The sequence below is a fragment of the Delphinus delphis genome, chromosome 2 (genome assembly GCF_949987515.2).
Source record: "Delphinus delphis chromosome 2, mDelDel1.2, whole genome shotgun sequence".
NCBI lineage: Eukaryota > Metazoa > Chordata > Mammalia > Artiodactyla > Delphinidae > Delphinus > Delphinus delphis.
Window position 1 is genome coordinate 22,652,601 of NC_082684.1, and position 16,096 is coordinate 22,668,696.

At 35.6% G+C, this 16,096-nt stretch overlaps 1 protein-coding gene across 1 annotated transcript in view; it reads left to right on the top strand.

Moving 5' to 3' along the window:
• CEP128 (centrosomal protein 128) overlaps positions 1-16,096 on the top strand; it is a 435,188-nt gene that overhangs the window by 37,982 nt on the left and 381,110 nt on the right. The window contains exons 4-7 of the mRNA XM_060003365.1: positions 3,771-3,897; positions 5,179-5,297; positions 8,260-8,351; positions 12,109-12,181. Coding sequence (XP_059859348.1) covers positions 3,771-3,897; positions 5,179-5,297; positions 8,260-8,351; positions 12,109-12,181 — 411 coding nt within the window. The remainder of the gene's footprint in view (positions 1-3,770; positions 3,898-5,178; positions 5,298-8,259; positions 8,352-12,108; positions 12,182-16,096) is intronic.

Genomic DNA, 16,096 nt, shown 5'->3' on the forward strand with positions numbered 1-16,096 from the left:
TGTAATTTCGAGTTTGGTTTGCCTTGCATCTAATTAGAAGTTATAATCCTAAAGAGTTTAAAACAAATTTTATCTTTTGGTTTTTGTAGTTTAGGAGTTATCAAATTGGTTTTGTACATCATGAATAGATTTTGTGCCATGTCTGTTGTATTATTGCTACTTTAAGTGTAGGTTCTAATTTTATTACATGTTTAGTTTTGTATCTTAGGTGGAGGATCTGTTTTTGCCATGACGTTTGTAGGAGTGATTAAAAGAAATCTTCATCTCACTCATTTACCTTTTACAGTTCAGTTTTTTGGTCTTTATGTATTAGCCTGTTCATCTGTTCAATGGCTTATGATACATCTTTTGAGAGTTTTAAAATGAGGTTGCCAAATAGTTTGTCTAACTTTTTATCTTATTTCTGAAATGATCAATTTTCTAACATCTGTTATTCCTCCTAGATTTTGGGGGTAATGTATCATTTCTGTTGTTCTGCAATATTTTCCCATATGTTCCATGGTGAGTTTTTTGTTGTTGTTAGCAGTGATATTGTGTGTGTGCATGTGTGTGTGAAAATTCCTCTTCTTAATCAGCTTTTAGTTACAGCTCAGGATTTGTTAGCAAATAAGCCCACATGAAAAGGATGCTGGCAAGTTCTGCTTCTGGCATTGGTAGATAAGATTATTTTGGATCAACTCTCCCATTCAGATCAACTGGAAAGGCAAAAAAATTGTAAAAAATAATATTATGAAACCATCAGAGAACTACCAAGGCAGTGAGGAATTTTATAGTCAAGATCTGGCAAAAATAGAAGTCCAGAAGGAAGAGTCCTACATTTGGGACTCTTTCTCTGTCAAGGCAGTAGCTGATTTCAAAAGAGGTGGCTTAGAAGCAGATAAGATTAGAACTATCTGTAGACTCAAAGAGGCTAGAGAGACCAAAATTGGAGTTCAGGAACCCTCCAGCTTTTGATTGAGACCCCAAAGAGTGATAGCCTAGGAAAAATGGTGAATTGAAAATCAGAGCAGTGATAAATTGAAAATTGACCAGTGCTGATGGGGACAGAAGCCCAGCTTTGAATCATCTCAGTTCTAATGAATTAAGGTACATTGGGTTTCCTAGTGACCGTAGCCTGACTTCCTGATAGAAGCAAACCCAAATCCCTTCTGAAGGAAGATGTCATCATCCAGAGCTTTAAATAGCTCCACAGTTTTCATATATAATGTCTATCACATGATAAAAAAAATACTCAGGCATAAGAAAATACAAGAGTTGACTGAAAACCAAGGGAAAAAACAGACAAGAGAAACAAGTAGGAGATTAAAAAATAACTATGATTAACCTGTTCAAGAAATTAAAAGATTGAGGGCTTCCCTGGTGGCGCAGTGGTTGAGAGTCTGCCTGCCGATGCAGGGGATACGGGTTCGTGCCCCGGTCCGGGAAGATCCCACATGCCGTGGAGTGGCTGGGCCCGTGAGCCATGGCCGCTGAGCCTGCACGTCTGGAGCCTGTGCTCCGCAATGGGAGAGGCCACAACAGTGAGAGGCCCGCGTACAGCAAAAAAAAAAAAAAGAAAAAAGAAATTAAAAGATTGAGAATTTTGACAATTGAAAACTCTATAAAAAACCAAACAAAAAAGACAAAAAATGAAAATTACAGAAACTGAAAAATATAACTAAGATAAACAAACAAATAAATTAGAAAAAACCATCAACAGATGGATTAAGTAACAGCTTGTACACAGTTAAAGAGAGAATTAATAGATTGAGAGATAGATCAGCATAATATATCCAAAAAGAAGAATGGAGGCATGGATGAACAATACAGAAAAGAGCATAAATGACCCATGGGATTTGGTAGAAAAGATAAAACTTAAATCCAACTGGATTTCCAGGAGAGGAAAGAAAGAATGACGCAGAAAGAATGAAGAGATGTGGCTGAAAATTTACAACACATGAAAGAGATTAAGCTACAGATTCCATGATCTCTGTGGGTCAGAAATGGGATAACTACAAGTAAAGCTGTACATAGTCGTATCATTGTAAAACCATTGACACTCAAAGTCAAAGAGAAAATCTTAAAAAGAGCCAGAGCTGTAAGGGGCAAATTACCTTCAAAAAGAAGCAATGATTAGAAATGTCAGCTGACTTTACTTCCAAAAGGATAATCAACTTTACTTCAATTAAAAAAAAAAAAACTATGAAAAAGGATACTGACATCAGGCTTAGCTTGAAAGATGCAAATAATAAACACAGGAAAAGTTAGTAGAGCTGATTCTGTCACTAACTTATGTGATCTAAAGTCATTTTACCTTTCTAGTCCTTTTTTAATGTTACAGTTTGGATTTGAGCTTTTTAATTTTAACATTGTACAATTTTATTCTGACTGTCATAGATTACTGATATGCTATTTTGTGTTCACTGTGTAAGACCTCTTGACTACTTACATGTTAAACATAGTTTTTTATTTTACTTGTGTATAAATTACTCTCCAGGTAGACCTTAGTTCTCCCAGGCCTCATCTGTATGTTTCCTGGATTGATAGTCTAGGTCCTACAGCTGGTGAACACTCAGGCAGGATGGTATTGCACAAATGCCAGTTTAGAGAAGCAGGGAACAGAGGGTATGGAAATATTAGCTTTTTCTTTCTTTCTTTTTTTTTTCCAGAAATGAGAGTGGTAATAGAGATAAATTGTTGAAATTCTAACTCTACTTCTTTTAATCCAGCCTATTTTAACCTTGGTTCTCCAGAACAGCTAAGTCCAAACAACCAAAGTGAAAAAGGATTTACTCATTTGTGACTCATATTCTGTTTCAGCTGTGCTCTTCCTTCAGTTGAAGCTACTTTCTTTCTGCACAGTTCCCCAAGGAAACCAACTTATTTCCTCCATCAGTGGTGTTCTACCTTTTAATTCTGGCTGAATTTAGGAAGCCCTCTCTTTTCAATCAATTGTTTTGTTTTGACATTCTCTTTAAACAGTTACAGATGACTTGTTTTCTGGATCCATACATTATTTTTATTAATATTATTTTTTATTCATCCTTGGCTAAAATGTCTAGACCAGAAGTTTCTCAGCAATTCAGGGTATGTGGATTTTCCTAAGTTTTACTCTTTGTTCCTTTGGGTTTTTGTTGAATCCCCTTTTCAGGTCAATAGTTCTGTACAGCTCTGGATTATATTCTCAGTATTAAGCGTGATTTTATTTATTGTAGCCCTTTAGGTCTTAAAAGATGTTGTCTTATATTCCCTGCTGGCTAACTTCCTAATAACCTGAAGAGAGCATTTGGACAACTGTGATCCTAGTTTGTACTAACAGTCCAACATCTGACCACATGGTTTTCCGGGATTTGAAATCTTTGAATGAATGAAAGGTACTCTGCTACAGAATTGGGCAGTGCACTTTTTTTTCAAAGCAGAAGTCACTGTGACAGCTGTTCATTTTCCTGTTTATTATAGATCTGAGGTTTCTGAAGGAATGTTTAGAAGGAAGGCTTTCTCTTTTTCAGATGTGTTGGCCTTGTTATGTTTCTAAGCATGGGCACATCAATCTGATGGTAATAGAAAGATGGAATAGGTAGTGACAGATGCTATTTAAAACCAGATGTTAGAATTGGGTCTTAAAATATTTATGTTTACTATTTTTATATTTCTATTAATATAACTTAGTTCAAAATTTTCTCTGATATAAATTCTCTTTGGGAACCCAGATAGTTCATGAATAGCTTTAAAATCTCTAGGCTTATTTGTATCTGGAAGTTTTTTAAACTTCATTGTATCCTTTAATTTAGTTAAAAGAAAGCTTGGAGCATTCAATAGGCCAACTGCGGAGTCAACGGTTATTGAGAAACTCAGGAGGGAGAAGTATTTCTGTTACAAGTCTGAGTACAAGTGACCTCGATGGTGGCACTGTGACAGGTAAACTCTTCAGATGTTCTGAAAACCTCTTCTTTGTCTTAAAAATATTCCTGAAGTACATATTGGATACATGTAGTATTTAGACAAATATAACCCATACATAAAATCATACAAATAAGGTGTTAGAAGTATACTTTGAAGCATGTTCAATGGGACTTTGATATTCTGAGTCTGTTACTTTTTTCTTCTCAGGCTCTGTAGACCATGTAGAGCTTCAACTGACAGAACCTTATTTAATTGTCTGCCTCCAGTCAAAACACACACACACATAGGATTTACTGTGTGGTGTACTTTCTGGATTAGAAATCTTGTCCTAGGTTCATAATTTTTCAAAAGTCTCATTATGAAATATCCTGTGACACTTGTTAATAACAGGGGAATTTTATCCTTGGTGTGCAGCTCGATTTCAATGGCTACATAAAAGGTGATAACACTTAGTTTGCATATAATTATACTTTCCTACAGCACTGAGGTTCATGTTTGAATAGAAGAGACTTAGAAAAGTCTGCAGTGAAGAGAGGCGATTTAGACAGAGTGAACATTAGTAGCTTGTGTTGTTAATATCATTATTGGTCATGATAATAATGATTAAAAATCACAATCAGCTATATTTCTTTATGTAGTTTAGTTTATACTGATTTTTTATTTATTTATTTACTTTTTTTGCGGTACGCGGGCCTCTCACTGTTGTGGCCTCCCCCGTTGCGGAGCACAGACTCCGTACGTGCAGGCTCAGTGGCCATGGCTCACGGGCCCAGCCGCTCAGTGGCATGTGGGATCCTCCCGGACCGGGGCATGAACCCGTGTCCCCTGCATCGGCAGGCGGACTCTGAACCACTGCGCCACCAGGGAAGCCCTATACTGATTTTTAAACACCATTCAGATTTTAGATAATTCATTATTTGAAAAATTCTTTTTTATTAGTATTATTTTAGGGAGTCATAAAAGTTATTTTTTTTTTTTAGCAACTTACTAGTTTTATGTAAGAGAAAATACTATATTGCTTCTTTGAAAAATACAGCCAATTAGAATTTTTGATGTATTCTAGTTCCAGGTTATTTCAATTGTTCATTTTATCTGCTTTAAGAGCAAGATAAGTGCCAATTTTGTGGAATTTTATGGCCACAGCAAGATATTTGTTTGTGATTGTCTGTGGGAAATAATCCAGGTTGAGGGCACATGTATATATCCATGTCTGCTGTGTATTTCCTGAGTAAAATTTTAGATTGTTTCTTCTCATGTGGTGTTTTTAATCCTTTCCCTTTTCTTTCTTCTGTAAAGAGAGCCACCGTTTTCCACCTACCTCACCTCTGAAGGACTATGGGGATCAACAGGGTATTAAACGAAATAGGTCCAGAACTGGTGTCCGATTTGTTCGGGAGACTGATGACATGGGCCAGGTATTTTGTACCCATTCTGTAGTCTGGTTCCTTGCATTTCTATTTAAATCACTAACACTTGAATTTTATGGCTGTATTTTAACTAAGAGTTTGATCATCACTAATTTTGTAATGATTTTTTTTTTAAACCAAGTAAAGTATTTTATTTTCAATGTGTTGATCATCATACATTTATTTTGAATTTTGTTATGGAGGATTATATTTTGTAGAACATTTAAAAGTGAGTTTAGCTGGACATGTTTTGTTTCCTTGCTCAGATGGCTTGCTCTTTTCCAAGCTCTGCTAAGTCAGCTAGTTTCTATTTTTCTAAGTTTAGTTTAGTATGAATAAGTTAGTCTTTGTGTGGTTAACCTATTGATTTTTCCATTAGTGTTTTTCTGATTTGCTGAATCACTGATGGAGCCACTTTGTATTAAGCAGGAATTCTAGGCTTTTTCTATGTATTCACTAAAGATTTTGAAGGTATTAGTTCTATAGCTATATTTCTTTTTCTGCCTCTTTAAACTTCTATGCAAGAGCTGAAAAAAATTTTTTTTGTTATTGTGTTGGGTAGCTAAATTAATTAGATAAGGACTAGGAGATGTTGCTGACTTAGACATCTTTGTTTTGGTAGTTTTAAGATTGAGGACTCAGAGTTTGTTAGGATACTCATCTGTAGCTTTCCCTTATTATAACATAAGATAAAGAGATAACAGAACCAAGTGCATTAGAAGACGCCTTGTAGAAACTTTTCCTTGACAGTGTTAGTTTTTGGTAGGTGCAACTTGCTAGTGTGGATTATGTGATAAAACCTAGAGCAGAGAACAATATCCTAATATTACTTACTCTTTCATTTTATTTATTTAGTGCCTTTGTCCTGGGACAGTGCTGGGGCTTGGAAACAGTGATGAGCAAAAACCTTGACTTTTCACAGAGCTTACAGTTTAGAGGGGGAGCTAGATACTAATCAAAAAGTATGTAAATACACCCATAATTGTGAGCCGAGATGCTTGCTCTAACGGAAGGAAGCATAGGGCTATAGGAGTGTTTATAGAGGGACCTGCGCAGTTAGGGAAGGCTTCCCAAAGAAAGGCTGATTGAGCTGAGATCCGAAAGTTGAGTAAGAGTCATTTGAGGTAGAACAAATACCTTGGCAGGAAGGAAGATAGCACCTATGAGTAATTTAAAGAAGGCCATGTGGCTAAAGAAGTGTGAAACCCTGAGACCATGCACAGCCACGTAAGAGGGTGACAGTTACTTCGAAAAGATCACTCTGGCTCTAGTGTAGAAAATAGAGTCAGTGTGGGTAAACCAATTAGAAGGATATTGCTGTGTTCTGGGTGTGAGCTGATGGCCGCTTGGATTAGGATAAATGGAGTTGGAGAGAAAGTGGTAGATTTAAAAACTATTTGGTGGATAAAATGAAAGGTCTTGAAGATCAGATGACCATTTGGGGAGGGCGGGAATGAGTGAAAAGGTGGTGTCAAAGATGAGTCCTAGGACTCTGCTTTGCAAAACTGGAAAATCATCACAGCAAAACCTAAGTGAATGGTCTGTTGTTCATCTGCTGTATTACCTCCACTCCTTTCTTTTTAATTGTTCTTCCTTGTTTTAGTCCATTTCTTATGATGACCTTTAGCTCCATATGACTGTTTACTTTCTTAATGCCCCAGTGCAGCATTTGTGGTTTTGTTTACATATCTGTCTCCCATGACACTTGTTTCCCAGCACAGTTGCTGGCACTGGTTAGTTGCACAATGTGAATTTGTTGAAATGAATCAATTTTTTATTTCTGCAAGTCTGTATAACTTAGTTTTTTATTATAAATTATAGCCTACACATACATGTATAGCATACATATTTACCATTAAAAGTACAACAATATGAAAAATCCATGTAACTACCACCCAGACCAAGAAATAGAGGTTTATAATACACCCCAAACCTCTTTTACACTCCTCCTTTCCCCAAGGGCTATCAACTATTTTGACTTCTATGTTAATCATTCTCTTGATTTTTAAAAATATTTTTACTGCTTATATCTTGCTTAGTATTGCCTGTGTTAAACTTTATATAGATGGAATAATGCAGTGTAACTTTTTTTGTAACTTTCCTTTTCCATTTAATGTTTTGTTTTTGGAGTGTAAGTAGGTTTGATCATTTCATTTTCACTGCTGTGTGATACTCCGCTGGAGGAATATATTGCAGTTTATCTCCATTTCATTTTTAATGGACTTTGGTTTGTTTTTAGTGTTCTCATCATGAACAGTGCTGCTCCATACATTCTTTTTTTTTTCTTTTTTTTTTTTTTTTTTGCGGTACGCGGGCCTCTTACTGTTGTGGCCTCTCCCGTTGCGGAGCACAGGCTCCGGACGTGCAGGCTCAGCGGCCATGGCTCACGGGCCCAGCCGCTCTGCAGCATGTGGGATCTTCCCAGACCGGGGCACGAACCCGTGTCCCCTGCATCAGCAGGCGGACTCTCAACCACTGCGCCACCAGGGAAGCCCTGCTCCATACATTCTTGTTCATGGTTCCTCATGCATGTGGGCAAGGGTTTCTTGGCAGCATGGGTTGGCATGCTGAGGCATGTGGTCTAGTTTAATAAAGTTCCATAACACAGCCATGCTCATTTGATTATGGCTACTTTTGTGCTATAATGGCAGAGTTGAGTAACTATGACACAGGCCATAGAACCTGAAAGCCTGAAATATATGCTGTTGTACTGTTTACAGAAAAAGTTTCCAGACCTCTTTTCAAGAGTATCTATAAAGAGTGAAATAGTGCACTATAGAGGATGTAATGGTCAGTGTTATATATAGTTTTAAAAACTTCTCTTCGAGAGAAAAAATTTTATTAGGTCTTGATAACATTATAAAATATGGGTATTATTGCAAAGAGCAAGTTCTTATTCTTACCCTCAGTGAATCTTTATGGAAGAATTCAACAGAATCCTAAATGGATAACTTTGTTTTGCTTTTATTAGTTTCATGCTTTTCATCAGTCCCTCCGAGACCTCAGCAGTGAACAAGTTCGCCTTGGAGATGATTTCAACCGGGAACTTGCCAGAAGAAGCCGGTAAAAGCTGAATATGATTTTTGTTGAGGGGTGAATTATTAGAAGAATAAAATAGGTTCTATAATTGACATGTTTACATGAATTTCCAAAAAAAAGTGCTATGTTTTTATACTAGTATTTTAAAGTATATTCATAGAACAGTTCAAAACCCTTTGAATTTACAATGTATCATGACTCAGTGTTAGACAAATTAATTTCGTATTTTTAAGAACATTTTATTTCATGCTGACATTATGGAGAGATATGTTGCAAGACCTTAGTAAAGAGGTAGATTTGCAAATACATCGGGGAGAGAGACCCATTGATCGACATTGGAGCAAATAGAAGCATAATGTGGAATTTGTCAGTGGACATGAGCCATTGTAGAATCTGACATTTCATCTTTCAGTTGAAATCTTCAAAAGCTAGTTGTTTATGTCTGCCCAGTTTTTGCAATTTTGTCAATTCTGGGTATTCCCTAAGAGGTATCACTTTATTTAAGATTTCTTCACTGTCTTCATTTTCATCATCAGTGGTGACAGGTGACTTTCATTTAGAGACCATATTTTTCAAGGAATAAACATTTATACCATCTCAAAAGTCATAATCTATATACAGCAATGATTAGAGAACAAAAAAGGTGAATTGAAATTCGTTCACTTGCTAGGTTCACTTGCTAACTCGTACTCGAGCTAATGAAATCATTCCACATGACAGTTTTGTGTTGCTATAGCAAAAAGAGTCAAAGCTGTAAATGTTAAATCTGAATATCAACTGTAGTCTGCATAACTTATCTGCTTCTGTATGAGGAAGGCAGGAAATTTAGTAATAAGAATAAAAGACCTTGCTGTTACCATTATTACTACTACCACCAGTAAATATTATTGAACACTTATTTCATGTCAGGTAGAATTAGGTTTAATTCTCACGACAGTTCTAATGAAGTGGTAATTATTATTTTTCCCATTTTTTTTTTTGTTGTGGAAACAGGGCACAGAGAGATGAAGTAACTCAGCTTGTTGGAGATCAAAGGAGGGATGTGGTGGAGTCAGAATTCAAATCTAGGCAGTAAGGCCCCAGAGTGTCTGCTCTTTACCACTTATAGTACACTGTGGTTCAAGATCATTTTCACATGTAGCTGATATGAATAAGGCATTTAAATTCCTGAATTTTAAACTACATTATTGAGCTGTGTTATTAATCTTTTAAATGGCAAGGGTTAGTTAATTTAATACTTAGGTATTTATTTCTGACAAGTTGATAAACTCAACAGAATGGCATTAATATTCTAATACAGTATGTTCTTGGAATGACTTTATTATGTAGCTTTTCCACATTTGAAGGAAGGGTATAAATTAAGCATTAGGAACATGAGTTTCAGAAAGTAGTTGTCCTGTAGGAAGATACAGGGGAAGTTGCAGGGATGGTTTTGTTGACTAGTTTAAATGGTCATTTGGACATGCAGTGGCGGACTGGGAATCTTCTGATCCATGGGCTGGTACCATCTGGTAATAGTTTGTGTGACCTAGGGGCATATGTAAGACAGAGAAATTTTATTAGAGCCAAAATAAGAGTCAGTTTTCTTCTGAATCTTGGTGGCTTAACTTTGTGGATGAGGAAGATTTAGGATCCAGTTCTGCTTTACTTAGACCACAATTCTTAATTCATGTTTATAAAAATTCTGGGTAGGAAGCTGTTAGGTTTAACTTCCTACATGATTCAGAAAGGTTGATACTCTCATTTACTTACTAATTTTTAATATTTTTCATGACATTTATTGCAAAAGGTACATAAATAATAAGAGTACACTTATTATTTATAATAATAAGTGTACTTATTATTGTAAGTAAACTTTTAGAAAGCAAACTTTTAGAAAGGATTATATAAAGTTAACTGAGAACTCACCTATTTTGGATGCCATATGAAAAATTGATTAGAGGAGGGTGAACTAGAAGACTGTTGCATTAGCATGAGAGATGATGGCTTGACCAGGATTATGGTAAGGGAGAGATGAACAGGGATGTTTCAAGTTTTTTTCTGAGAACAGAGAGCTAGGATTTGGCAATGGATTGGTTATGAGGGGTAAGAGAGAATAAACCAAGGATGACTCTCAGATTTCTGACTTGAGTAACTGAATAGATGGTAAATCCACTTCCTGAAATATGGAAGACTGGTGGGGGTAGGTGAGGCATAGAAATTAAGAGTTTCGCCTTGGATATGTTAGGTTTCAGATGCCAGTGAGACATCCAAGTGGGAATGTAAAATATGCAGCCAGATATTTACTCTGGAACTCAAAGGAGAAGTCTCCATTAGAGAGATAAATTTAAGTGTGGTAAGCATATAGAAGTGGTATTTGGAGCTATGGAAATGGATGATATCTAGAGAGAAACTGTAGGGAGAACATCAAGGACAGAGCTGAATGCCCAGGAGTTCCAATATTTAGAAGTCATATAAAAAGAGGAGCTGGCTTGAGAAGAAAGAGCTAGTGAGGTATGGGAAATCCAGGAGCACATGGAATCACAAAAGCCAAGAAAGAAGTACAAGTAAAGACTTTCTCAGAGATCTAAAGACTTAGAAAGTTGACCGTTTAAGGTAACTTCTTTCTGAGGAAATTACTAAGGGCATATGAGTAAAATAAAATGGCAACCAAGAAAAAGGAAGATATAGGTTATAAGAAATAGTAAAACTAACCCGAGACTTCAGTGAAAGTAATTTCCAGCATGATAGCCATATAGCAGGCCCAGAAAGTAATCACTGAATTCGAGCAGGAAGTAAGTGTCCTTTGAGTAGTCAAGTAGTCAAGAAGAATGGAGTAGATTCTTAGTAGATGATTGAGTAATAAGTGGGAGAAAAACATCAATGATGTGATAATAAGACCCGTGTAAGGCCAAAAGGTAACGGAAAACTCTAGAAAAAAAAAAAAGCACAGGAAAGTTAGTGATCCAACTAGGAATCTGACAAAAATGTGAGCATGATAGAATGTAAGCAAAAAGCATTAATTCTCTATGATGGAGTAATTCATAATGGGTATAAATGTATTAAGTTACACAGGTAACCAATAGAAGAACTGAAAATAGTAATAAATTTATCTGAAATTGAAGAAGAGTGTGAGTTAAATATTTCAAAACAGAGTTGAAAATATCTCGAGTTGAAAATGATGGAGATAGCCCGCAAAAGAATTGAGAACGTATTAGTTGAGCATGGTTGCCAGGGGGGGTTGGAACCAGATAAGTGTGAGAGAGAAAGGGCTTTGCTTTTCTTTATACGTTTTCCTGTACGATTTGGTTATTTATCATGTGTGTTATTAATTTGATGGGAAAAAGGTAATGGGAGATAAATGAGTGAGGACAGAGTTTGTATAGCACACTCAGATGTAATTTGATTATGAATTCCTGGAGAGGATGTGAGATCAAGAGTTTTGTCCTCCTTACCTCTTTCATTCTTCTTAATTTAAAATGGGAGCTATTTCAGTGTGTTTGTTTATTGAAGGTGATCTAGTATAGCATTGTTTCTCTAAGTGTAGTCCCCAGATTGTCAGTATCAGCATCACCTAGGAATTTGTAGGGATGTACGTTCTTGGGCTCCATTGTGTATCTACTGATAGATACTGTGTTTGTAACAAGTCCTCCAGGTGTTTCATAGGTTTGCTAACGTCTAAGAACCACTGCAGCAGAGTATTATGTAATAACATATTATGATGTTGTAAATTTCACGAATTATGTATATTTTCTCAAATAGCCAACTTAAAAAAATACTCTGTTTTTTGTTATGTGCCTAGGTCCGATGCTGAAACAAAAAGGGCTTTGGAAGAACTGACTGAAAAACTTAATGAAACCCAAAAACAAGAAGTGGTGAGAACTCTTTATTTATAGAAAGTTTTATTTCATACACAGGTGGTAGAGTGATTGAGCTGGTTGTAGTCACAGTGAAGTTTACTAGATTTTAACTTTTTGGGTAGTATATGCCATTTTGTCTAAAAATATGTTCTTGCACCTTTTATAAAATATTCATGAATTTTAGGTATTTAAGTTTGAAATATTTATAGTGGTAGTATATTAGAGATAGAATTAATTTTTAGAGTTATGAATATTTGAAAGAGATTTAAAATTTTATTGACTCAGTGATATTGTGGTTTTTATTAAATGATATTTGAGAAATACAGAATTTTTTGGTAGTGACTCTGTAACACTCCCCATTAAGTATTTTCAGGTCATCTCACAGAAGTGTGTAATCAGCATTGCTGCAAAGAGCTCCTTGCTCTCTGTTTTTTGTTTGACGTGGTGTTGATTGAAAAAGCCCCCTAATTCTCGAGTTTTATTATCTCAAACTCAAATTGTTGACACTCATTATTTATTTATTTATTTATTTTTTGCGGTACGTGGGCCTCTCACTGTTGTGGCCTCTCCCGTTGCGGAGCAACAGGCTCCGGATGCTCAGGCTCAGCGGCCGTGGCTCATGGGCGCAGCCACTCCGCGGCATGTGGGATCTTCCCGGACCAGGGCACAAACCTGTGTCGCCTGCATCGGCAGGCGGACTCTCAACCACTGTGCCACCAGGGAAGCCCGACACTCATTATTAAGTGATTGCTTTTTATCAAATCACTATTCCTGATGGAATTAAAATAAAAATGAAGTACATACATTGTCCATTTCTTTGCATCATCAGGTTGTTTTTTTCCTTTTTTTAGGAGAAAAATATCATCAGAAATTGTCACTAAACTGTTGCAAACTTATCCACTTCAGGAGTAATTGTGTATTCATTCATTTACCACAAAAACGTTGTTTTTGTAAGGCAAGGGATAGTAGCAGAATTTTCTTAACTTGTTTTATTAAAATTGAGAGTTTCCTAATAAAAGCAGATAATTTTTCTCCAGTTGTAATTTTTCTCCAGATGTTACTGTGTTTACAGTTTCTTACATAGATGTGCTGAATTTATTTTGGAGTTTGAATTTATTGGCCACATATGCTAAGATATGGATATGTTCTATTTTTAAAGAGATCAACTTATTTTCTCTTATTTTTAATTTAAAAAGTTTGGAGATACAATGTACTTATAGAAAAGTACATGTATTATTATATAGCCTGATGAATTATTACAAGGTGAGCACACCCATGAAACCACCACCCAGATCTAGAAATAGAACATTGCCAGTGCACAAGAAGCCTCCTTATTCCCCCTCCCAATCACTAATTTCTCCTTTTCTGACCACTATATTGACTTTTAAACCTATAGATTAATTTTGCCTGTTTTGAACTTTTTATATAAATGGAACCATGTAGGGCATTTTTTTTGTGTCTGACTTCTTTTGCTGATCACGATTGTGATATTTCTGGGTGATGTGTCATGTACTTGCAGTTTGTTCATTTTTTATTGCTCCTTAGTATTGCATCGTATGGATATACTGCAATATATTTTAACATTTTATGATAGGTATTTGAATTATTTCAAATTGTGGGCTGTTACACATAATCTACTGCTACCAATCTTATTGTTTTAGTGCACGTGTTTGCATTTCTGTTGGTATGTAACATGGAGTGCAATTGTTAGGTGCCTTCCAATTTAGTAGATACTGATAAACAGGTGTCCAAAGTGGCTTCACTAATTTACACTCTTTAGCAGCATATGAGAAATTGTGTTGCTTTTCAAAGACTTGGTATTATTAGTCTTTCATTAGTAGCCATTATGTTCGGTGCTTACAGTATCTCAGCATGGTTTTATTGGCATTTTCATGATTACTAATGATGATGAGCATCTTTTCGTATGTTTGTCGGCTATTGGCTAGTTTCTTTTTTGAAATGCCAGTTTGCTTCTTTTGCCCACTTTTTTTACTGGCTTGATTGTCTTTTTGTTATTGATTTGTGGGAGGTTTTTATATATTTAGTATACAAGCACTTTGTCAGTTATCCGTATTGCAAATATTGTCTCCTATTCTACAGCTGCTGCTTCTTATTTTTAAAACTCTCTTAATGGAACCTTTTGTTAAAATTTAATTTAGTTCATTTTCCATCTTTTCTTTTGTGGTTAGTGCTTTTTTGACCTATTTGAGAAATTGTTTCCTATCTTAAGATCATCAAAATATTCCCTTATATAATCTGCTAGAAGGATAGTGTTTTACCTTTCACATTAAGATCTAGTATGTACTTGGAATTGATATTTGTTTCTGGTGTGAAGTAGAGGTCATACATTTTATATGGATATCCAATTGATTCAGTTTCATTTACTACGCTTTCTCCACTACTTTACAGTTCTGTCTTGGTCATAAATCAGATGTTCATATGTGCGGGCATCTGTTACTGGACTCTTCGTTCAGTCATCTAGTTAATACATCTATCCCAGTGCGCATATCACACTGTCTTGATTACTGTTGCTTTCTGATAAGTTGTAATATGGTAGAGTAAGTCCTTTTACTTTGTTTTTCAAGCTTGTCTTGTTTGTTTTTTACTCTTTGCATTTCTGTTTACGTTTTAGAATCAATATGAAATTGTTTAAAAGCCTGCTGCGATCTTGATTGGATTACATTGTTTCTGTAGGTCAACTTGGAGAGAATACAAATATTTACATATTGAGTTTTCCAATTATGAACATAGCAAATCCCTCCAATAATTTTTTATAGTTTTTTATCCAGACGTCTTATATTTAATATATTGTTTATAAGATTTATGCCTTGGAGTTGATATTTTTATGCTATTTTATAGAGTAACATTTAACATTTGAAAAATATAATTATCCTTGTTTTTCATTTGGAGGATCTACCCTATTACATTTAATGTAAATATTGATTTAGTTTGTATAAATCTACCATCTTAACTATTTGCTTTCTATTGGTTCCACCTCTGTTGTAATTTTTTCTTCTGTCCTTTGGATTTATTAGTTTTCATTTTTCCATTTTTCATATTATCTTGCTAATTGTACCTTATTTTTAAATTCTTTTTAATGTAGGGATTAAATGTAGGGATTAGAACATGCATCCTTGATTTATTAAATCTAGTATAAATTAGCACTTTTAGCTCTTCCTAGCAAGTACAAGGATCTAAGAAACTCTAACTCCATTAACCTCATTCTCCACTTTTCTTTTACTATCATGTATTTTAATTCTATGTTTAATCGAGCCACACAAGACATCACTATTATTATTTTATACAGTAATTGTTCATTTAGATTTACCCTTATATTTATTCTTCTTTGTTTTGCATTTCTTTGTATGTTCTTTATTCCTTTCTACATCCCTGAGATTCCATGTATGCCTTAGGAACATACTGTAAAATTTCCTTTAGAGTGAATCTGCATATACCTGATAGAATTCCATTTAGAATTTTATTTAGAGTGGGTCTTTTGGTGACAGATCCTCTCTATGTTCATTTTTATAATTTTTTTTTGAGGTACGCGGGCCTCTCACTGTTGTGGCCTCTCCCGTTGCGGAGCACAGGCTCCGGACGCACAGGCTCAGCGGCCATGGCTCACGGGCCCAGCCACTCCGAGGCATGTGGGATCTTCCCAGACTGGGGCACGAACCTGTGTCCCTTGCATCGGCAGGCAGACTCTCAACCACTGCGCCACCAGGGAAGCCCCATTTTTATAATTTTTAAAATTTGTTTCTCCATTTGGAATGTTTTCTTCTGACCTTTCGTTTAGTCCCTTTCTTCAGCTGAATCAAATCTATTAAAACCACCCACTGGTTTTTATTTTCAGTTATTACATATTTCGTTTCTAGAATTTTTATTTCTTTTCTTTTTACTTTGTAGTTCTAATCCTCAATCTGTGTATCT